Raw genomic sequence first — 25,589 nt, 5'->3', positions numbered from 1 at the left:
ATGACTTGACAATCTTTCAATGTATCTCTTAGAATATACTGAGATTTCTCTCTTAACCAATGGAATACCTAGATCCATGTGTATGGCTTCGTTTGTGATAAACCAAGGTGCATTAACAAGTGTTCGTAAGGTCTTTGACTGGTAGCGTTGCAAAATCGCCACATTGGACTTACTAGCAGTTCCCCAAAGCTGTATACCGTAGGTCTATATAGGCTTCAATATAGCTTTATACAATCTAACCTTGTTTTCTAGACTAAGTTGAGATTTGCCCCAAGTAGCCAGTACATTCTTTTGGTTTTATTTTTAAGCTGTTGATGCTTAGCTTTAATATGATTTTTCCATGTGAGGCGTCGATCAAGATGCATTCCCAAGTACTTGACTGTGTCGCTAGTAGGAATTTGATGACCATTTAAATACACTGGAGGACATTGTTCTCTTAGTGTAAATGCAACATGAATAGACTTTTCATGATTAATATTAATTTTCCATTTATTGAGCCAAGTTTCCAAAGTGTGTAAGTGATTTTGTAGCAGGGAGGAGGCCTCTGCAGGGGACTCACTAGATGCGATGAAGGCTGTATCATCAGCAAAAGTCGCCACTTCTATCTTTTCTGTTGTTGGCATGTCGTAAGTAAATATCGTATACAAGACTGGACCTAAAACGCTACCCTGAGGCACATCTGCGTTGATACTATATATTTGAGATGACGCATCTTGGTGCTTTACATAAAAGTGCCTGTCGCTTAGATAAGATTTAAGCACTAAGGAAAAATGTGCTGGTAAAAGTTTTTTAATTTTAAAGAGTAGTCCCATATGCCAAACTCTGTCGAATGCTTGGTGTACGTCAAGAAAGGTTGCAGAAAAGTATTCTTTTCTTTCAATCGCATCTGTAATGACATTCACAATTCTGTGGCATTGTTCTGGTGTGCCATGCCCAACTCTAAACCCAAACTGATGTTCAGGAATGATATTTTGATCCTCAATTACAGGTAACATTCTTTTCAAAAATATTCTTTCTATACTGTATAAATTGAAAACAAAAAACATTGCCGCACAGTTACTATGAGGTATTACGCTCCTATCTCAATGAAAGGTACTTTACTAGGAGACAAAGTCACAGATTTAGCCCCGTTCTCTGTAGGTGCACCACAAGGAAGTGTTCTTGGCCCAGTATTATACTCCATATTTAGTGCAGATCTACCAAGCTCTAGGGAGAGAGTACAATACCAAATTACTCGGCAGAATACAAAGATCAGCCTGTGCAATAACGGTCGGTGCAATCAGATCATGTCCTAGAGAGGCTCTCAATGCTCTGACACACGTTATTCCAATAGACCTACATATAAAGAAGACGGCAACCATGAGTGCATTTAGGTTAAATGAAGAGGGTCGCTGGAAAGAAAAAACTTATGGTCACGCTAGTCTATTATTGCGACAAACTCAGTTAACCTCGGTGAGGACTGACTACATCGTCCCGATGGTAACGTTCAATAGGAATTTTGCCACACTCTTTCCATCTAAAAAAGAATGGAATAAGGGATTCTCTCTAAACAACTTCGATACCACAGTCTATACAGATGGCAGTAAAATGGATTGTGGTGTTGGAGCTGGTATATATTCTCATAGACTTGGAATTGAAAAATCTGTGCGTCTCCCTAATACCAGCAGCGTCTTCCAAGCGGAAGTACTAGCAATTGGGGAAGCCTGTAGGTTACTAATCGCAGATTTCTCTTTCAAGGGCAATATCGCTATTCTTTCGGATAGCCAAGCTGCAATCCAGGCGCTGGACGCGACTATAACAACCTCTAAAGTGGTGGAGCAAAGTAGGAGTAGCCTCACCAACTTGAGTGAAAACCACAGAGTAACCTTAATTTGGGTCCCGGGACACCGGAACATAGAAGGTAACGAAAAAGCTGATGAACTGGCAAGAGGGGGATCTGCCATGAATAGCGCTCTTGCAGTACCAGTATTCACTCCACTAGGTGCGGTCAAGAATGCAATTTCCCTAAAATACCTTCGAATTGCAGATTGTAGATGGAGAGGCCAGACGAAATGCAAAATCAGCAGAACGTTATGGCCCACCTACAACCTCAAGCAATCGTCGACATTAATAAACATGAAACGACGGGACAGCTGTAGACTTACGGCAGTCATAACTGGCTTCTGGTCTATCGGAGAACAAGCCGCCAAAATGGGCATCCCTCATAACACATACTGTCATAGTTGTAAACAACCGGGGAAAAAGAAACAATCTTCCATTTCCTCTGTGAATGCCCTGCCCTATGGAAGGACAGAATGTTAACCCTGGGCAAACCGCTGTTCGAGAGTCTCGAGCAGCTGTCTGGCTTAGAAGTCAACAACCTAATAAGGTTCCTAAACCGCACAGACTGGATATAGTCCTGCTGTAAATAACTGTTAAACAAGTTGGTAACGAGGATGTGGCAACAAAATGGTGCGGAAGCGCTAGTTGGATTCTGGATGAATCACCACTCTAACCAACCAACCAACCAACCACCCTCAAAATTGGTTGAGACTCGAACTTACGCTGACGATACCGTCATTATGTCTACTAGTCTCAACAGTTTTTTGGCGACATATTTTCTACAAGAAAACATTACAAATTGCAGAAATGACCCACCAAAGTCCACGCAAGTTACCTTCACACTAAAGCGAGAAGTATGTGCTGCCGCCACCTTATTCGATCAGCAGATTCTACAAGCGTATAACGTGAAATATTTGGGTATGCACCTGGACAGACGCCTAATGTGGCAAAAACACATAATGAGAAATCGCAAACAGCTCGGCCTTAAACTCACCTCCCTACAATGGCTTATGTGAAGAAGCTCAGTGCTGCCTCTAGAAAAAAAATTAAATTAATATAAAATAATAAAAATAATAAAAACTAAAAATAAATAAAAGCAAAAATGATTTTGAGTGATAGAAATCTTTATTTTGACCTTTATGCGTTCTATTGCATGTCTGTTTGTATGCTGCAGTTATTTGCAGTTATGAAGCCATTTGATAAAATTAGAAATCTTCCGGTAGGGTGATTAGTTTTGCGCCACCTTGTGTATGCTGCCCGGCTGTGAGTGCTGAAATTTGAGAAAGTGACATTTATTTTACTTACCGTTTGCTAAATGTTTGGTAAACTTTTTATTTCTAAGTCCATATTTTTATATTGTATGTATTCCCTTACCATCAACTATTATGTGACCTCCAACAAAGATCTCTCAACAGACTATCACTTTGGTGTAAAAGTCGAGGACTAGAGGTAAATCCGGAAAAAACGGATCTGATACTTTTTAGTAGGAAACACAAAACACCTACTCTTCAACAAATATTCCTATCAGGGAAACCACTTAGAGTAATAGAAAGGGCAAAATATCTGGGACTTATACTAGATAGGAAGCTAAATTGGGGGCTCACAGTCGCAGACAGAGCACGAAAAGCTATGACCGCAATGTACTCCTGCGGAAGGCTTATTGGGAAGAAATGGGGATTGGAACCCAGAATGATACATTGGCTCTACACAGCAGTGGTTAGGCCAATTCTCTACTACAGTATAGTAATATAGTAATATGGTGGGATGCCCTTCAGAAGGGTGTAAACATCAAGAAACTTGACAAGGTGCAAAGATTAGCATCTGTTCTGATAACCGGTGCCACGTCAACCACACCATCGAAAGCATTATATGCGACACTAAACCTCCTTCCGGTAGTTCTGCAGGCAATATATAACGCACGCAGTGCGGCAATAAGGCTGAACACTCTAATCAAGTGGTCAAACACGGATTATGGCCACGGCAAAATCCTGGCTGGCACTTTGGGGCTTCCCAGACTGGTGGACTATGCACTCCCGCCTATACTTGCCATTACATCGTTTACGACCCTCCTACCCTCAAGGGAAGAGTGGGAACGGGACGACGTGAGACAGGGCGAGTCCATCCATGTTTACACAGATGGCTCAAAGCTCGAGGGCAGGGTGGGCGGATGTGTATATTCCGAACATCTGGGGATCTCCTTCAGTTTTCGGCTTCCCGACTACTTTCAGGTCTAGTGTCTTTCAGGCTGAACTGATGGCAATAATAAAAGCCGGGAAACTGATACAGTATGATGCGATATCCAGAAAAGATATCTACATTTTCACTGAAAGCCAAGCGGCGATAAACTCCCTCACAAAACAGTCAACAACATCCAAGGTAGCCATGAAATGCCGCACATCTCTTAACGAGATGGCTGAGTCATTTCACTTACAGGTAACATGGGTTCCTGGCCATCGCGACATTGAGGGTAACTGTAGAGCCAATGAACTAGCGAGACTCGGCACTAAATTGTCTGATGAGTACATAGATAATGACATAGGGATACCCTTACAAACATGTAAGCTACTCATCCCTGCAGAAATTGTAAAGAAAGCAAACGAAAGATGGCGTAATGAAGCTACCTGCAAAATCGCCTGTCAACTGTGGCCGACTTTAAATGCTAAACGCACAGAATCTCTGATAAGCCAAAATAAACACAAGCCCTTATTAAGAGCAACATTCGATCTTCGACTGTAGTCGAAAGTGCTGATCGAACGAATTTTCATTTGGTATTGTGGTGCTCATTCGCTGAAGAATAGGACTATTGTGAATTTCGATCGCTCGACGCATTTACAATAGATAATTTTTTCTCAGCTGATACAGCAAATCAAAATAAAAGAAAAAGCGGTTGTATTAAAATTTTTTGTTAAAAACATTTTTAATAGTTAAAAAAAAGTATTTTTTGTGAAAATTAGTACAACGGAGTTGTGGTTCGACGATTCTTCTCAATGCGAATAATGTAAATTTTAGGTTTGTGATCATACAATGAAAATAACTTATATAAATGCGAAAAATCCAGGAGCTACTCATGATTCTATGGCTTTCAACATGCCGCCATTGAAAGCGTATTTAGAGGAGCAACATCTCAATGACCGTCGCAGTACTTGGCTCCTCGGTATGTAATAAATACCAATTGAAATTCCGTTTTTAATAATTTTTGTCTGCCTCAGGTGATGCTGGATACGCTCTAAAACCATATTTAATGACGGCGTTCAGAAACTCCGAGGAAGGGTCTCCAAAAAGGACATCCAACAAACAACGTGCTAAAGCGAGAAGTATCATTGAGAGAACAATTGGAGTCTCGAAAAACCGATTTAGATGTTTGTTGTTGTTGTAGCAGCATAAACATTCCCCATATTTACATACGGGGAATGCTGCTGGGTTGACAGTCCTTGGCCGGATATAAATCCGGGTCGTTTTGATAACGTAGAACCGACTGTCGTGGAAACGACTAGATGTTTTTGCAGGCAAGAGCTCTCCACTATTCTCCAAAAAAGCAACACAAATTATTAATGTGTGTGCAGCTTTGTACAACAGTTGTCTGCTTTACAATGTTCAACTTCCGGATGAAGAGTTATCCGATGAGACCCTCAACGATGATGCTGGAGATATTGAAATGAAGTCAAATAACGGAGAAGAAGAAAACATAAGAAATGAAATTCTTAGATTATTATGGAAAAAACTAAAAGGTATTAAATAATAAACTTTACGCCTAGTTTCTTTTTTATTTTTGTTATAAATTTTCTTTATTCAATTATTCTTCACTAGCAACCCGCCCAGCTTCGCACGGGTATAAAATATATACCCTATGTCACTCATTGAAAAAATGATTAAAATCGATCCAGTAGTTGTGGCTTATTCATTACTGCCCGTGGCCTGCACGCGTTAAATTTGGAGTAAAACAATTCCCCCTTTTTTTATAGCATGAAGATTTCCTGCTATCTTTGGGATATCTAAATTCATACCCTACATTTTTGCATATTAACTTTTTGCATTTTTACATATGTATTTATTTTATTTTTACAACAATTACTATATTACAGAATGTCTTTATATACAACGTTCATAGCCTTCTTGTCATTAGACAATACAAACATGTTTTCTCTAGAGGTTACTCTTGAAAGAGCGACATACAGTTGGCCATGTGAAAAACAGTCAACACTCAAATCTAAGCCTGCAACGTTGAAGGTTTGACCCTGAGATTTATTAATGGTCATTGCAAAAGATGTCTTTACCGGAAATTGTAAGCGTTTAAATTGGAATGGTAGATCCGATGGTATCAGAGGGATTCGGGGAATCAATATATCTTCTCCGGTACCACATCCTGTGAGTATTGTGCACTCTATTATGAAAGTTTTCAGTGATTTTACCAGCAAACGCGTGCCATTGCAAAGTTTAGGTGGACTTAGGTTTCTTAATAAAATAACAGGACAACCTATTTTCAGCTCCATTTTGTGAGGAGGGAGTCCAGACGGGTTCAAAGAATTTAGAAATTCTGTACGAAATTGAACAGCTTCTTCCAAATCGAGAACAGTATCGACCGAGTAGTATATTTTCGTCGGCGCATCAATCTTTGAAATAATCAAGTTATTTACTTTATCTACTTGTTCGTTAGTTGGTGACAGAATAGCTCTTTCTTTAAACCAAGATATTGTCTTATAACTTATGTTATCAATGTCTGGATAGACATTGTTGACTAACTCTTGGATGTTGTCTATCAAAACACAAAGGTTTTCTAGGTTAATCCTTCCCTCACTTTGTGTTAATTCTCCATTGCCAACTTTTAGCAGGATCTCTGGAAATCGCCTGTCCTCACGTGAAGATGACGAAACCTTCATATTAGTTTTAAGCTCTAATTTATTGACATACGACTAAAGGTGGGATCTTTTTAGCGAAGCATTTATTTCGTCAGCACGTGTTCCTCGAGTCACAACTGGTAGGATTTGACGGAAATCTCCTGAGAACAGAATTGTACATCCACCCATAGGTGAATTTTTGTTGCGCAAATCGCGCATTGTCCTATCCAGTGCTTCCACAGACGTCTTGTTTGACATGGTAGCTTCGTCCCAGACTATTAATGAGCAGTCACGCATCAATTTCCCTGTATTGCTCTTTCTAGAAACACTACAGACGCTGTTATCATCATCGGTTGCGATTTTCAGCGGGTGCTTGATTGTAGAGTGTGTGGTTCGGCCTCTTTCCAAAAGAGTAGCGGCAATGCCGGATGACGCAACAGCTAACGCAATTTTTCCGGTAGATCTCAATTACTAATTCCTGATGTAATATCCTGATAAATATTGTTTTTAATTATATGCTGTAAAGAGCCATATACATAGATCTATATGAAAACAACAATGTATTTAAGGTATTTAATTGGATAAGGATTAATGTTGTACCTGTTTGTTGAAATCGCTTCGAAAATAAGCTATTAGTTGTTGTAAAAAGTAAATGACAAAAAATGTTATTGTATGGAATCGATAGCAAACTAAACGCGCTCCGAATCAATAAAAACTATTCAAAAACTGTATTTTAATTATGTGCGATTTACTAATATAGAACCTGAAAATAGCGTTTTATTTCGCTGTAAAATTGTATGTACATATAATTACATGGAATTCAGTACATACATAGATACATATGTACATATGTCCGAAATGAAATAATGCGAGCGATTCGTAAATACATACATACATACGTCACCATACGATGTAATTCAACATTAATGAGGTGTGGTGAGATTATCGCTTAACGCCTATTGATTCATTCGGTTGACAGCGAACAAACACACAAACAGCTTTATTTGGAAAAAGAGCTGCTTTTGTTTAAGCAATTTTGGTTAAATAACAAATAAATCAATTATTTTTTTTGATGCAGAACGAAAGTAAATATTTCAAAGTTAAACTCTAAGAAAGTTTCATTTTAATTGGTTGATTCGTTTATGATTTATGGCCGTGAAAACAAAAAAAATATGTTTTTTTGCCACATTTTGACCGATTGCCACGCCCCCTTTATATATTTCTTCACATTATATAGATATAAACCTTCCTCTTCAATCAATCTATCTTTAAAAAAAAACCGCATCAAAATCCGTTGCGTAGTTTTAAAGATTTAAACGTATAAGGGGACATAGGGACAGAAAAAGCGACTTTGTTTTATAATATGTAGTGATTCGGCAGCCCATACTTGCCAAGGGAAAATAAAAATGTATTTCTACAAACATCACAAAAAAAAAAAACCATTATTAACCTTAATCCATTTTGCTGCCGTTCTAACTGGTGGTCCCAATAAATTCAGCTCCGTTGTAAACTCCTCCCATTTTTTTGCTGCTTGAACTTTTGTGCAAATCCCTTTTGCGAATTGTGGATTCTCTTCCATTAATGCAACCAGCCTTTTGCATTTGGTACTCACGACTTTCGACCTGCATAAAATTAACAAAATTAGTATATGTTTATTATTTGGTTACTATAAAACAATAAATAATTGCAAACAACTTTACTTTACTTACATTTTAAGAAATTTTTCCACAATACGCTATACAATCGAAAGCAAAATTGCATTCGACTCTAAATTCGGTATACAACGGAAATTTCGGCAGGCATGCACCGCTCATAATACTAAATTCACATTCGATTCTCGATCTTCGACAACCATCGAATATCGAAGTTCGAATCCAACTCATAATAGGGGTCACAGTCTTAGCACATTGATCTCAGTCATAACGGGGCACTGTCTAATAGGTAGACACGTCCAAAGGATGGGTGTGCAAACACATGACTTCTGTAGAAGTTGTCTAGATGAGGACGAAGAAGAGACAATCTCGCAACTACCGTGCCACTGGCCTGCTCTATCCAGACGCAGGTTTACTATTCTGGGTAAACAATTTTTAATGAGTTGGAAGATCTCAGTTTTACAGAAATCAGAGATATTTTAAAATTTTTGAAAAACACACCCTGGTTTTAGGAGAGATAGGGACAAGCTTCCCACGCGGAATCACAATGGGCTATGAGCCTGAGTGTGTCCCAAACCTAACCTAAATAATTCGTTACTTTGGCTAAGAAAGCACGGAAACTTATTCCCACACCCAATAATAGAGTAAAATAAAACCAGTTTAATTAAAGTGGTAGGTTTTCCATTAAAAGTTGCTTTTTATTTAATTAAATTTATTTAATTTGTTTTTTCTTTTAAATATTTTTTTTCTTCCAGCTCTATTTGGCTAACATACTAAATAAATAATTAAATCAGTTACACTGCACTGCTTTAACATAAAATGTTTGCTTTCACAAATTCACATAAAAAGTTGAAAACAAATACACATACACATAAACATTTCGCTAATTATTTATTTATTTTTTATATAGTTTGTTTTAATGGCTGCGACAGCGCTTGCACACATATAAGGGTGCGTATGTATGTATTTACACTATTACAATGGATTTATGCGAATCTGTTAATGCAAACCAAGCCATTATTTGCGAATATGTGCGGCATAGGTTAAATAAATTGTTTTTATAAAATTTTTATATTACATGCTGGTACTAAAAAAAATAATTTTTCAACTTTTGCTCGATTTGTTAGCAAATACATTTTTTTCAAAGCGTTACTTTTTTGTGACTTTTCTGTATTTCAAAATTCTTATAATTTTTTTCATCGTAAATAAATAATTAAAAACTGATGAGCAGATGATTAGGCTGACTGCAAGAATGGGGGTGGATATTTGCAGCTGCAGACGATTTTTGAATATTTGCCACTTGCTTGCATTTACGCAGAATTTTCTTAGTTTGTGATTGGTATTTTTTTATTTTTTATTTAATTTTATTTATTTCAACAATTCCATTACAATAATTGTGTGCATTTGATTTAGTTTATATAATGCATTGTTTGCTGCTACTATAAATCAATCGTTTCAATGCGCTTTGAAGCAATTTGATGCGCCTACTCACAAGCCTGTGCGGGAGGGTTGAGGGGTGATTGGACAGCTCTTTGTTAATATAAATCTGCTGTACACTCCGTATTTTATATATTTTTAGGCATTTTTAGCCACTTTTTGGCAGCACACCTATACACATTTAATTGTGTGTATGTGTGTGTGATTTGTTTCTCCCGCTGCGGTTTTTTGCTCATCACTTTGCACTTATAACTAACTTTTTATTTATTATTTTAATATATAGTTTTTAATTTTTATTTTTATTTTTAATTTTATTATTAATCATATCTCTTACAACTGTTTATTAAAGTAATTAAATTCGAAATTGTGAAAATATAGGATTTCTGTTTGTATGTTTAGGCAATGATTTCTATATATGTGACGAATAATTTAACGTACTATTTACAATGTGTGTGTATGTGTGTATATGTGCATGTGGGTGTGTGTGCGATTGAGAGCATGGGTAAGCTGCTGTACCACACCGCTAAACGCTTACAAACTAAATCACTAGACACTTTTGCTATTTTCAATATTCCGCCGAGCTTTCTCACCAAACCCAGTTGAGTTTTTAGTAGAGCCCAGTTGAAATTTTTCTTTTGCTTTTTTTTTAAATAAATTTATTTATGCTATTTCTTAAGAAAAAACGATTTGCATACACTTTCAAACTTTTCTTTACATTTTCAACGTTTTTCTACTAATATTTTCTTGCCTTTTGCAATTTGTGTTAAATATTAAAAAAAAAAAATTGCTATTTCTTTGCATTTTTTTTTGCTACTTTTTTAGTTTTTATTAGCTTGAAGTTTGTGCTGCTTTAGGTGTGTAGCTATTATTATTCTTAATTTGCAGGTGTGTCTGTATGTATATTTGTAATTTTTGGTACACAAAACTCACTTAACACTAACACAACTACACTAGAAATTGAACTACTACGCGTGATTACATACATATTTTCAATTATTTCTTATAAACTAAACAATTTTTCTCACTAAACTCTACGCCTTAAACTTACAAATACACAGGAATTTAAAAACAAAACTAAAAACAAAAAATACACATTTACTAAGTTTCCACGCACGTGCGCATTTATGTGCATTTATATGGATATCACTAGCAGAAAATACAACAAACATTTTATTTAATACAACACATACAAAAATTACAAATACATAGTGGACATAAGTGAACATAATCGTACACACATAGAAAACGCGCATATTGAGCTAAGAAAAAATTGCTAATCAAAGCTAATTTAGTTAGATTTTTTTTTAAATTAAAATTAGTATTAAAAATTTCATTAAAATTTCGATACAATTTCGGTGCAATTTCGGCTTGCTTCTGCGTCATAAATTAGTAAGTGCTTTCAAGTTAATTGCAGTTGGATGTTGCATTGCAGCGCTGCATTGTTCGCTCTCTGCTGGTGAGAAATGTGGGAATTGACGATGGAGAATTTTGTTCAACCTAGTCAAAATTGCTGAAGCGGTAATTGAGCCAAACGAGCAGTGGTATAGAGAATTTGTGGAAATTTGCATACAAATAAGATTTTTTAATTAAATTTTTAATTAAAATTTGTTTAATCAAATTTTTTTTTAAAAGAAATTTAAAAAAAAATTTAATTAAATTTTTGATTAAAACTTGTTTAGTAAAATTTTTTTTTAATAGAAATAAAAAAAAAAAATTTAATTAAATCTTTAATTAAAATTTGTTCAGTCAAATTTTTTTTTAATAGAAATTAAAAAAAAATGTAATAAAAACATTAACAATTTAATACATATTTTTTTAAGAACAATTATTTTCTTTTCAATTTAAACTTTTTTCTTTTTTAATTACAACTTTTTGTTTTTTTAGTTCAGAAAATTTTCAGTTTAAAAACAAAAAACAACAAAATACTTGCAATTAGCGAAGGAGAATTTTCGCAGCTCAGTCAAAATTGCTTAGGCTGTGTTATAGAAAGGAAAATTTTTCGATATTTGCATACAAAAAAAATTGTTTTTTATTTAATAAGCCGAACGAAATTTTTGTAAATTAGCAAACAAAATCATTTCTTTTAATTAGAAACTTAATTAATTTTTTTTTATTAATTTAAAATTTTCAATGATTTTTTTTAGTTTAATTAATTTTGCAAACAAAAAAACATGTTTATTAATTAATTTAATTAATTTTTTTTTTATTAAATGAGCCAAACGAAATTTTTTGGAATTTTACAAACAAAAAAAATGTTTTAATTACAAATTTATTTAATTTTGTTTAATAAATTAAAACTTTTTTTCATGATTTTTTTTGTTTTTATTTAAGGAGCGAAAGGAAAATTTTTGAAAATTTGTATACAAACAATTTCTTATTTATTTAAAGAGCCAAACGATATTTTTTGGAAATTTCCAAACAAAGAAATTTTATTAATTAAATTTTTTGACTAATTGTTTTGAATTCATTACAATTTTTTTAATGATTTTTTTTAATGAAATGAGCCATAAGAAAATTTTTGCAAATTTGCATGCAAAAAAATTTTTTGTTTTATTTAACAAGACAAACGAAATTTTTTGGAAATTTGCAAAGGAAGAAAAATATTTTAATAAAAAATTTAATTAACTTATTTTTAATTAATTGAAATGTTTCTTAAAAAATTTTTTTTATTTAATGAGTCAGAGGAAAATTTTAGAAAATTTTCAAACATTTTTTTTTTTTAATTTAATGAGCCAAACGATATTTTTTCGACGATTTCCAAATAAAGAAATTTTATAATTAAAAAATTTACTAATTGCTTTTTAATTCATTAAAATTTTTTTAATGATTTTTTTTTTTTAATTAAATAAGAAAATGTTTGCAAATTTGCATGCAAAAGAAATTTTTTGTTTTGTTTAATAAGACAAACGAAATTTTTTGGAAATTTGCAAAGGAAGAAAATATTTTAGTTAAAAATTTAATTAATTTGTTCTTTAATTAATTGAAAATTTTCTTAATATTTTTTTTTTATTTAATGAGTCAGAGAAAATTTTTGAAAATTTTCAAACATTTGAATCAAACGAAACATTTTGGAAATTGTAAAGCAAAAAATTGTTTAATTAAAAAATTTAATTTATTATGCTTTTTAATTAATTTAAATTTTTTTTAATGAGATTTAATTTTTTTAATAAACAATTTTTTTAGTTCAATAAGCCATCACCAAAATTCGTTTAGCAACACACGCCAATGCCTTTCGATTAAACTGCTTTATTAGGTCTTTTAAGCAAAACATGTTCCATATTTTGAAATAATTAGCACTGCACCGAAAGCTTACGCTAATTTTAGTGTTTACAGAGGAGCAAAAGTGTTTCTATCTCTTCTTTGCGTTACAGATTATCCGAGAACTATTAATTATTTTACATACAAAATTTTTGCTACGTTAAATACATTTAACGGTATTTAGCCATTAACAGACTCACTACACACTGCACTGATCGATATGTACATAGCAACAACTCTTACCAAACGAAATTTGTGTTTTGCTTCGATCAGCGAAACTGTGCACTGATCGCCGCGCCTACAAACACACTTTCCTTTCGCATTTAGAGCTACGAATGTACATATCTACACATATGCACGCCTATACAAGTACTCCATACATACTAGGTATCTATGATATACGAAATCGAAACTTCTTAAACTTTCGCTAAGACTACACTCTTCATTTATCACATGCGCTTGTCGCCGTCGTCGTCGCCGTCCCTGTCGTCGCTACTGTTATTGTGGGCAGCCCCACAGGCACATCACTGGCGGCGAAATAGGTGACGTGTCCATTTGGGGTGAAGGCGATACCGTTCGGTGTGCCACTGACCGCATTTGCATGGAGCAGAGCTTCACCGGCGCCATTACCGCCAATGGCCAGGTATTGCAGACTATCAATATTACCCAGCTTACCGACTATTTTTGGTATTCTATCACTTTCGGCGCCGCTCGAAGTATTGCCGGTACCGATGGCACCGCCATTGCCGCTATGCAGTGCATGTTGGTTGTTGTGGTGGTGATGATGGTGTTGGTGTTGGTGGCTATGATGCCGATGATGGTGGTGGGTGTGGTGGTGATGATGATGATAATGATTCTGTTGCTGCTGCAGTGGTTGACTTAGGCTATTGCTGTGATTTTGTTGCCCACAATTTGATGCATTGGTCATGCCACAACCGCTCATTGAGGGCGCACTCCGGCTGTAGTAGCCACAACTGCCGCCATTCTGTGTTTGCGTATTCAATTGCTGCTGCAGCTCTTTGGGACACTTGAGCGAGGAGGTCTTCCGCATTGTACTGTTGCAGCGCATGTAATCACAATTGCGACAGCTCGTGCGCGACGACTTCAGCGTACGCTGATTAAGATTATTCAAATTTGCTGCTATTAGTTTGGCTTGCGCCATCTTAGCCGGCGAGGTGGGTATGCTGTCGTCTTCCCCTGTGGGCGGTGGCGTGCTCAACCTACTCGAACCGGACGAAAAGCAACCATTGGAATGACGTGACGCCTCTACATCCGAATCATCATCATCCGCTTCAATGCCTGCCTCCTCCTCCTCCGCGCACAACTGTTCATCGTCTTCGTCATTATCATCGTTCTCATTGTTGATTTGGCTACTGGCTTCCAGATTTTTACTATCACTTTGTTCATCTATCTCACATTCAGCGCCTGTTGATATGCCATCATCGGCATTGCTATCACAATTCGCAACGACTGTCGTGCCGATTTCGTCGGTCAAGTCACTGCGTCCATCTGAAATGCAACCATTCTGATTTGCCGTCTCCGCGCAACCATTGGTGGTGCTTGAACTTTTCTCTTTCTTTTGTACTTGTTGTGCCAGCTCGATCCAATGCTCGCGATTATCGCGCACACCTTCGACCAGCGGTTCCAGTTTGTCGGAGAGATTTGCAAAAGCCTGTATGAAGGGATGCAAGAGAGATGGCTGGTTAGACACTGCTGCTTAAAAGGAGGTTAAATAGCCGGCACTTACCTCGTAAATTGGCAAGCAAATAGACTCAATAAAGTTAACTTGCATCATTGGCAATTCGTCCTCCTTCTCGCGATTCATGATATCCTGCAAGTGAAAATGGCAAGCATTACAGCAAAATGAAAGCAAGAAGGGGCAAAAGTCTATCTAAGACACATTTTTTAATTATCGAGTGCAGTTTTCTTAGCAAAAGTCTATCTAAGACACATTTTTCAATTATCGAGTGCAGTTTTCTTAGCAAACTTACAGCTAATAAATAATAACAACAACAGCGTGCGCATACTTACAATGGGCATAATATTTAGTTCCTGCTTCTCCATATCGCCCTGTTCGAAGAACTCCGAACTCACCAAATCGGCCACACGCTTCTCAATATCCCATGGCTTGGTAATGGCCGATAAATCACAGACAGTCATGCTCATAGCACGCAACAGGGCACGCGGCTCTTCATCCTCCCAATAGCTGAGCGGTTGTTCCTGCACGGATTGCAGAAATGGGCCACGTTTTCTAAAAAACACAAAGAATGATTAAAATTAAATGGGTAAAATTAAATGAGTAAAACAAAATTAGTATCAGATGTCTATTTCAATATGAGGTAATATTAAAGTTCAAAGGTATCGGTAGTTCCTGCTGTGCGATTCGGACGGATTATAGGTGTTGGCGGTAGGACGACTTTAGGTAGCTGTATTGGGCTACTTTCACCATCTTGGAGCAACAAAGCTGTTCCTCCGTCGCCTTCCTATGTGGCTTCCCTTCTTGCAATGGGTTTTCTGGGGGCCACAGGTAATGCAGGCTTGGTTTTCTTTGGCTTAAGTCTCACCTTACCAAAACTATAGTTTAGGTAGTAGCCCCGCTGCCGAATTATGTCGACGGATAGCTGATGAACGGCAATAGTTATTTCCATCAATGCCAATTTGCGAGCTCTATTAAGAACTCTCCAGTCTACCGTACTCAGATCTTCATTTTGGACTCGGATCAAGGCGGGGGTGCTTTCGTTAGAGTAGCTATCCGGGAAGTATTCCATAATGTCTTGCAGAGTTTATACAATTACCTCAGAATCATAAAAGTATTCTTTAAGAGAGGAATTATTCCCAAAGTTTATCCTCTGCCCACATACTTCCGTTAAGAAAAAGGATGACAGATTACCAGATTTGGCTAATCTGCTAAGGTGAAGAACACAATAGTGCGAGCAGCTTCGCTAGCCACGCCACCGGGTATTCACACACTCGTCCAATCAGTCGTTGCTCAGATGGCAACGGGCGAACACTGTTTTTCCATATATCACCAACACAATGCCAGTTTGTAAAGAAACCACCGCCATGACCCAAATAACGTCAGTCAGTCAGCTGATTATTTCAAATTTGGTAAGAGCCATTTAAAAGTGTGATATATTGGCCATATCTTTTGAATTTTTTCCCTATGAGTTAGGAATCGAATGCCTGTAGGACATGTCCCACCGCTGCGCTCAACGTTATTCTCCACTTAATTCCTGTGGATCTGCAGGTTAAATCCATTGCTGCTCAGAGTGCTATTAGACTGAAGGAGTTTGGCCTTTGGAGACAACTCCCTGCAGGGCATAGCAGCATCTTGAAGCAGATCTCCCCTTCCTTCTCTGATATTCGCACCGACCTCTCCATCCGCAAACTGTGCTTTGAGGGTTGTGCTAGGGCTATCTTTCCGAGCAGGCAAGATTGGAAAGAGGGGAGAGTTGTTGCGGATATAGATGCCTCTGTTTTCACTGACGGATCCAAAATGGAGTCTGGAGTGGGAGCGAGGGTCTACTCCAAATCAGCCAGCATTTCGGTCTCCTATAAACTGCCGGAGACAAGCAGCGTCTTTCAAGCTGAGGTCTTCGCGATCCTGCAGGCATGCAAAATGCTTCGGGATCGCTGCTGGGAGGGAGACATTAAAATTTTTTCCGATAGCCAAGCTGCAATCTAGGCACTGTCGTCGCCGTATTGCAGCTCTCTTCTCGTGAACTCCTGCAAGGAGGAACTTAAACGTCTCGAACGTGCAGGAAACATTTCCCTCATCTGGGTTCCTGGGCACAGGAATATAGAGGGAAATGAAATTGCCGATGAGCTTGCCAGGAAGGGGGCGGCAGAACCGAATCCAGCTGCCCTCTTCTCAGACATCGGTATCCCCTTGGCCGTCGTTAAAGGGAAACTACACAACTTCTTTCTAAGAAAAGCGCAAGACAGATGGAGGTCTGTCTCATCGTGTGCCATTTCAAAAGCACTATGGCCTCAATACGACATAAACAGAACGCTTAAGGTGATGGGAACCCCCCGCCATTCAATTTCCAAACTCATTGCGGTGATCACTGGCCACTGGGTGACCGGCACTCACGCGGAGAAGCTTGGAATTCCGTACAACCCCCATTGAAAAAGCTGTGGGGATCCTACAGAGAAAGAGACTGTGGAACACTTTCTCTGCAGATGTCCGGCTTTGGCGGCTAGGCGCTTGAGATTCCTCAGCGTCCCCTTTGGGGATGACTTGATGAAATTCTCCAGCCTAGATCCCTTTTCTCTCCTCCGCTACATCAACAGCACTGGATGGCTGTAGACGGTCTTATCTCCTCCCTAAATCCTTTCAGAGGTAGTGGTCCACTTTATGGTATCAAAACGGCACGTAAGTGCTACTTGTAGTGTACCTGGGGTACTCTTGCCATCTTACCTACCTACCTACCTAGGAATCGAATTTTTTACACCTCATACGCTTGCTAATATATTTGAGAATATCAGTACGAAATTACAGAATTCAAATCTCTCAAATGTCTCTGTAGTTACAAAGCCAAAAGCAAACGAGCGTTTGGTAGTTACGGTGCTTAAAAAATATTGAATTGGAATTTTTATTTTTACGATTTCTTTGAATTGTTGACGTAATTAAAAAAAATCGGGTAGACATTTCGCTGCGAATCATAGCTTCTTAACTTTTGTACTGAAGTCGCTTATATTTGGACTAAAACAAAGTTGTTGAAAAAATGGTTGAACGATTTCTATATCAAGTCCAAGTAGACTGATTTTCCCTTTCTAACTTCCAAAAAGTTACAATTTTTAGGTATCTTCTGTTTTTTAGTTCCACGTCGAAGTAAACCCTTTTTAAATCAAATTTTTCTTTCCTACTTCCAAAGTGTATACATTTTTTAAATTTTCTGTTTCTAGTTCACCCAAAACGAAAAGTCATAACATTAAAACTCTATTCCCTATTTTTGTTTTATTTTTTTTGCTTTTTGTTTCAGAAACAAACTCCGAGCTGCAACTTTCACACCATTGAGATGCGACGTTTTCAAGTTTCCATACCAACCAAATGTTATGAGACATTTTAACTGAAAATCTAATTTTGTGGCTTTCAAACACAGGATGGCGCAAAATTAGTCACCCCATCGGAAGATTAGGGTTAATCATTGTTTGACACTTTTGAACTAGACAACTGCAGTATACAAACAGACAAGCGATGGAGCGCGTAAAGGTCGGAATAAAAATTTCCATCACTCAAAATATTTATTTTTTGTTTAGTAAAAAAGTTATTCAAACCCCAATTGGATGATTAATTCTATATTAAAATACGCAACAAATTTCGCAGAGCTCAACTAATTTTTTTTCTAACTAAAATCTCGACGAAAGAGGCCTCCTAAAGCAGGCTCGCCCTTTCAGTTCGAACAAAATTCACTCTTTTACTAGAACCATACAAAATTTCACCACAATTTTAGTTTTACTCACCTAAAATACACCGCCAAATCCGTCGACAATATGGCATCTTCCAATACCCGTATAACGCGACAATAATCATCGGATGACAAATTTGCCAGAATCTGATTGCCGGGACTATTTAAAATCATCAAACACTGATCGAAATGATGATGTTCCATGGTGGAGGTCGAATACAATTGAGCCAAAGGTGAGGAGGCTCTACAAAAATATAAAAGCACTGTTATGACGTTTGCCTTGAATAACTCATATAGCAAAACTTACTTAATCTGGAAGGAGTTATTAGTCCCCCGATGATCCAAATCGTGACACAAACAGCCAATGATCAGCGCCAAGCATTCGATTTCGCCGAAAATCTTCCACCACTGCGTCGCCTGCCCATTATGGGAAATCTTTGATTAATTAATCAAAAACAAAAATAAAATATGGCAATTCAGACTCAAAATTGTACAAAAAAAAAAAAACTAAATAGAAGCAACAAAGAATGCGAGTTGAAAAGAAGGGAGGAAAGTAATGTTGCATGCATTTGGATTAGCCTGGAAACCTTAAATAGGTAAATGTGATTTTTGGCAAATATTGATTTTGTACATATAAGAATCATTAAGAGAATCATAGTTTGAAAAAAAAAAAATCAAAGTTAAAGTGAAAGTAAAAGGAACTGTATAAGAAAGTAAACAAAAAACTGTCAAATACCAAATTATTGCCAAATGTGTGTATACTCTTATGCGTAGCAAAGGATTTTCAATGCATCTTACATACCGTCAGTATTGCAAACATCATTTGTGCCACGTTGAAGGCGTGCCGCCAATTATGATAAGTAACGTTGCGATAATTTTTCTTTACGCTCAGCAGCCAACGGCAAAGCACCTCGTAGTCGATGTGGAAACGTTCGACAAAGTCCAGATCGAGGAACATGCGGAGACAGGCCTAAGAGAGAGAGAGAGAGAGAGAGAGAGAGAGAGCAAATTAGTACACGTAAGTTTGAAAAATAATATGAATATATACAATATGATCGCAAGGAGTAACCGCTTAAGTAAAGAAGTATGAAAGAAAGAACTGAGTTTTATATGCAAGCCGTATACTATTAGACTAAGTATTTAAGTCTCTTAAAAAATAAATAATTAAAAAAGTGATCAAAGTGAATACTTCTGTTTCTCACGCAAATACATTACCCAATTTTGTTTTTGAAGAACTTTTAAATTACGTAAAAAATTTACATTGGGACTTTTGCGGAGTGTAGACTCTGCCTGCATGATAATGAAGCCACAGAGTGTATCTTATCCAACTGTAATGCCTTGGCTAAGACAAGACTGCACATCTTTCATTGAGATCAAATGGATCCGAATCAAATCAAGAATGCTCCTGTTGCAGATATTCTCAAATTTGTTAGCTAGACGGAAAATTTTCCTGAAAGAATTTGGCTTTCAGTCATTTCCCAACCTTAGGCAAAGTACGTCCAGGCTAGATTAAATTAAAATGGTTGTTCATAGGGAGGGCACACTTGGACGAAAGTAAAAAAAAAATTGTCCTTTCTGATACCATTGTAACGGAGATAAGAAGGCTGGGAAGAATGGAAGGAGAAGGAGGGGGATGTGTATTTAGTGATCTACGGTGGTGTTAGCCACTTCGTGTTACTGTTAAAATTCATCAGGTTTTTAATACCAAGGCCTGTTATATCAACAGGTTTAGCAACGAAATGGGAGCCAAGGTACTTAAATCTTAGCCTTGCGAAAGCAGGGTAGTTAAGAAGAAATTTCGGAGATGATTCCCCCTCATCCTCCATACAACTGACGCAAAAAGGACTCGAAGTAATGCCGAATCGAATCGCAAAGCATGTATACCATGCGGTCAATGTCCTAGAATGGCACCCACAAAATTCGAGAGCTGAAATTTTGTTATCTTCTGAAGATTTCTCGATAGCCTCCAATCCACTCGTGGTCAGAAAGATTTCTTGCTTTACTTGCCCAGGGTTCGCGTAGTTGACACAAAAACCAATCTCTCCAAAAGCAGACCACAGGTAGTGAGCGGGATCCTAATCTTCTCGTTTAGTGGAGTAACTACCTCACAGGTCCCTTGTCTAGCCAGCTCATCTGCCTCGCAGTTTCCTGCAATGTCGCTTTGACCAGGGGAAATCTAGATTAAATAGAACCTGGCACTTCTGCCCTGAATGTTGTTTTGCACTTCTTAATGACTTTTACGTTATTTCCAGCGCGGCTCAAAGTGCAATCAGGGGGAGGTTGGCATCTGGAGACGATTTCTCAAGCGACATGGTCGCATTTTTAGGCACTTAACACCGCATTTCACTGAACTTGGTAGAAATCTCTCCATCAGAAAACTGGAGTTGGAGGGTCGCGCCAAGGCAATCTTTCAATGTAGGCACTGGTATCTCTGTCTTCACTGAGGGCTACAAGATGGAATCAGCAGTCAGCGTATGGGTTTTACCCTAAATTAGCCAATTTATCTATTTTCTGCCGAATAGTGCTAGTGTTTTTCAGGCACAAGTCTCTGCGTTTTGTAGGCACGAAAAATGCTTAGGGAACGCAGGATTGAGGGAGATATTAACATTTTTTCGATAGTCAAGTCGCGCTCAAAAGACTGACGACGCCATGGTGCAGAACCAAACTCGTCAACTCCTGTAAGGAGGAGATCAAATATTCCAGGACATAGAAACATAGCGGGAAGTGAAATTACTGATTGGCTTGCAAGAAAACGGACTGAATAGGCCTCAGAGGTCTCCAATCCGGTCATCGCTATACCCATGATTATTATTAAAAGGGAATTGTGCAACTTATTTCTCAGAAAAGCGCAGAAAAGATAGAGTTCCATTTCTTCATGTGCTATTTTGAAAATCCTTAGGCCTCAGTACAATATACGGAGTACTCAGAAAGGCCTTTGCACTTTTCGCCATTCAATTTCCAAACTCGTAGCTGTATTTACCGGTCATTGGACGATCGGCTCACTCGCGGAAAAGCTAGGTTTACAATTTAACCCCCATTGCAGAAGCTGTGGGGACCTTTCAGAGAAGGATACTGTAGAGCAGTTTCTCTGTGAATGTCCGGGTTCGGCTGCTAGACGATTAAGGTCTCTGGGTATTCCTTTCTTCGACAACCTGGGTCAGTGTGCTAACCCAAATCCCGTAAAACTTCCGCAGCTCAGGATGGCTGTAGACATCTTCTGTTGGAGGTCTCATAATAGTATCAAAAAGACGCTTCAGTGCTACTTTAGGAGTGCCAGAGTGGTACTCCAACTATTTCACTTACCTACCTACGTATAGTGACATGCTTTTCGACTTAGCTGTTTATTGCATGTGACCACGAATATATAAATATTTGTAAAGTGATTCTTAATATTTTTCTAAACTGTAAAAGTTGTAAAGTTCTTACCTTCAACGTATCATCATCTTCAAAATGTATGTCATCGAAACGGAAATCATGTAGCCGGAAATGGGCAGCAGATGGAACGCGTAATCGCTGAAAAAATAAAAAAATTTGAGATCAAAATAATTGAAAGTTATTACACAATTTGATAGAACTTGCATCCGAAAAATATGATATGTTTGTAAAACTAGGGTCAATAGTGATTTTTTTGTTGAGATTTTTCAATTGCCAATTCCTAGTTTACCATACCCAAGGAATATGGAGCAGGTAGTAACGAAGGATTTGATTTTTTACTATTTTCTATATTTGGTCTCTGAAATATCAAAGTTGGTTTAAACCATTAGAAGTCACTCCACGCAACTGAGTACAGCCTTATCACTAAGTGTGGATTGTAGATTTCAAATAATTGGCGGTAGGGTTAATTTTTTTTTAATTTTATTTGGTTCAAAATCCTTCTCAGCTTGTTCTACTTCCAATTTAAGGCGATCCTTCTTTTTAGGTTTACTATCTTTTTTGCGACATGGCTATAGAAGAAGACGCCGATCGAGAAAACGATGGAGAGATGACATTGAAGAGGACTTTGGAGCTATGGGGATATCTCATTTCAAAGTAAAAGCTGGTGACCGTGACGTGGAGATGAATTGTTACGGAAATAATAGTTTACCCCGCTCTGTGGTACTATGGAGATGATGATGACATTCTTATTTTTTATATTATCATTAATCTGTTCTATGCTACAGATAAATTCTTCGTGGGCGTTGTCATTTTTTTACATCAACACATCAGTTGAAGTTGTGAGCAGGTGCGAATACTAGTTTTGAAATATAATGACTGTACAGTCATTTGTTGTCCCATTCAAACACTAAATCAAATATAACAAATTTACTTAAAAACTGTAATACAATCAATCAAATAGTTATAATAACAACAAAATTGCCGCCATATAAATCTTGTTGTACTCAGTTGAGTACAGTGACAACTGACATAAATAAAATAACTATTTTGGTCTGCAGTTTCTCATTAATAAGCAAACAACCATTGTCGGCTAAAAATAGCTACAAAAGATTCCAAGAAGCTATTGACTATATCATCTGTCATACCACCTGTTCCAAGTGAATTGATCGATTAAGAAGAATCGCTATTTCTGATAAAAAGTAGTGACGGGGGTTATTTACATCGGTACATGGAAATATTTATCGCTGATTCCTGGCATTTACATGTGACGAGTAATAATGCAACCAGATATCATCTCATGTTTCGACGTCATTGCGCACGATATTTTCTATGTACGTCACATCATCATCATCATAAAAGCTTCCTTCACAATCGCGCTCTATACGACTCGGTTCATTGCTTCGCTTCTCCTAGCATTTATAAGGCGTAAATCTGCTCATAATAAGAGAGTTGAAGGTACTCGTATTTTATTTTCCTATGTACGTCACAGTGTACAAAAAAAATCGTGCCCGTCTGAATCGGTGGTTCCAGTCCTACCTCAAGATAGAATTAGACACTTTTTCTTATTTTTTCTTAGCATGACAATCCTGAAAACAGTTGCGGTGTGTCCTTTGACAATCAAGAGTGCGCTGACAATGTAAGAAGTGCCCAAAAACTCTTTGTGTCGAGAAAGTACACTTGGAAAATTTTCAAGGTCAGGCGGTCAGTGTACTCATTTGAAACTGTGTTTTTATTATTATTTTTTTAATTTTATGTTTCTTTTTCCTAATTTAAAGTCATAAATAAAACGAATTTGTACTTTTCATTTGACTTCTAATGAGTTAAATTACTCTAAATTGGCGACCTTTGTTTATAGATTTTGAAACTTTAGTATCTAAGAACAAAATATATTCCTGCATATAACGCAAGGATTTAAAGGATTTAACACATAGATGGCATATTCTTCGAATCGCTTTCACATCTGCCGTATTCGCCAGATTTGGCTCCCAGCAACACTGGCTGTTTGCAGACCGAAACAAAATGCTCACCGGTCAGAAATTTCGCTCTAATAAAGAGGTTATCGCTAAAACTGAAGCCTATTTTGAGGCAAAAAATAAATCGCTCTACAAAAGTGGTATTGAAATTTAAGATCGGCAACGGAATGATTGCGTTGTTTCTTGCGTGAATAAAGCTAATTGCGAATAAAAAGATAACGTGATTTCTTTGTTAGGCTCGGCCCCTTTCAGCCCATGTGCTAGTGTCTGCTCAATGTGTCTTGATCCGACATATTTTTGTTAATTTTTCTCAGTTTAAAAAATTTAAAAATTGAAGAAAAGTAGAGAGTTGTTAAAAAATTAATGAATTTACGTAAACTGAAATATAATATTTTTTGAAAGTGAAACTTTTGTAGTGAAGTGTACCACGCAAATCCTCTAAAACGTGTAATCTGTTTTTCGCAAAATATTTTTCTTGTCACCATTTTGCGTAGCTTTCAGCAAATCAGAGCCAGATCTTCTTCTATTAATATAGTAAAGTGTATTTTAAAAGTGACGCCTAAATGTCAGTAGTGAATAATTCCTAGACGGTATCTTTCTTTAATCATCTTTGACATTTTTCAAATAGTCAGATATATAATTTTATAGACGGAACAAGAATTAAAATTATTTACAATAAAATTATTTAAAAATGGCCGATCTTTATGAACAAACATATCGCATAAGTTGCTGAACAACCTTAACCCAAACTAAATTAACTACTAACGAAATTAGTCCAGAACTTTCTTCCTTTGTTAAACTGATGATGGATGCTTTTAATATTTTCTTCAAAAAGGTCTTCATCAATAGAGAATGATGTTAGTATGCAAAAAGAGAATCCCACTTTGGATTACCTACTAATCAAATCAACATTTCGGGGCCTAATTGAATCATTCCAAATGCCTTGTTCAACAAGCAATCCCATTTTTCATTTAACCATTAAAATGAACTCGGAATGTATCGTCTCGATTCGCAGCTTAGTATTCATTTGAATGGTAAATTTTTGCTAGCCTCCGAAAGTGTCCCTTTTGAATATGAAAGGGTTATGCTTCAGAAAATTATTACTCGAACTTTCATAACATATTCTCATTTTCATATTTTACTTAAACTTTGCCTGCCTTTAACTCCAATTTAATTAATGAGAGTGCGAGTAAGTACGTAATTTATGTTTTCAGGAAGTTTCTGCGCCTTTCACGTCAATTTCAGCGAAGCGTAGTTCAAATAAATTAATTTCCAACAAGTTAATAACCTATTAGGTGCGTGTTTAGAAGCCTCACAGAGCGTACAGCTGTTGCTATTACGGTAATATGCAATATATATATAAGTATACAGGGTGCTGCAAGTGAACGTTTTTTTTTAATTCAAATTAAATTAAAATTTTGAATGGAAATTTATTATCTGTTTACTGACATTTTTAGGGGTGAGTTAACAACTTATAAATGATAAATTATGGTATCTCTTGGAAGTATCTTCCAAAAGTGAAATGTTCGATGACTTTTAGGAATAACTGGGGTTTATCTCGGCAATTCTATATTTAAATACAATAATATTTCAATAATATACTTTTACTTGCTTCGCGTGCATGTAAAAAAAATTTTCATTCAATTAGTCTCATTAAAAATAGTCAACGGGCTTTATATATCGTGAAACTGCAGAATATCGTGAAAATATTCTACTATGGAATATTGAATTTTCGGAATTTCGTTCGTAGTAAATTGATTGCTTCGTTGGCTGTACGGCATGTCGCATAGTTTTGTTGAAAAACATTTCATTAATATTCATAAATAT

General features: G+C 36.8%; 1 protein-coding gene across 2 annotated transcripts in view; it reads right to left on the bottom strand.

The window, feature by feature from the left end:
* Window positions 1-12,698: 12,698 nt before the first annotated feature.
* Window positions 12,699-25,589, bottom strand: part of LOC128865086 (dual 3',5'-cyclic-AMP and -GMP phosphodiesterase 11) — a 76,337-nt gene continuing 63,446 nt past the window's right edge. Inside the window, exons 11-17 of one of the 2 annotated variants that reach the window (XM_054105036.1) lie at window positions 21,841-21,927; window positions 19,217-19,384; window positions 18,722-18,849; window positions 18,470-18,658; window positions 15,035-15,254; window positions 14,751-14,834; window positions 12,699-14,675 (exon numbers count right to left, since the gene is read on the bottom strand). In XM_054105036.1, coding sequence (XP_053961011.1) covers window positions 13,446-14,675; window positions 14,751-14,834; window positions 15,035-15,254; window positions 18,470-18,658; window positions 18,722-18,849; window positions 19,217-19,384; window positions 21,841-21,927 — 2,106 coding nt within the window. In that variant the 3' untranslated portion in view covers window positions 12,699-13,445. The remainder of the gene's footprint in view (window positions 14,676-14,750; window positions 14,835-15,034; window positions 15,255-18,469; window positions 18,659-18,721; window positions 18,850-19,216; window positions 19,385-21,840; window positions 21,928-25,589) is intronic. The other variant, XM_054105037.1, reaches the window with a different exon arrangement.

This window comes from Anastrepha ludens, chromosome 5, assembly GCF_028408465.1.
Source record: "Anastrepha ludens isolate Willacy chromosome 5, idAnaLude1.1, whole genome shotgun sequence".
Classification (NCBI taxonomy): Eukaryota; Metazoa; Arthropoda; class Insecta; order Diptera; family Tephritidae; genus Anastrepha; species Anastrepha ludens.
The sequence above is the reverse complement of the archived record's forward strand: the minus strand, read 5'-3'. Positions and strand labels throughout refer to the sequence as shown.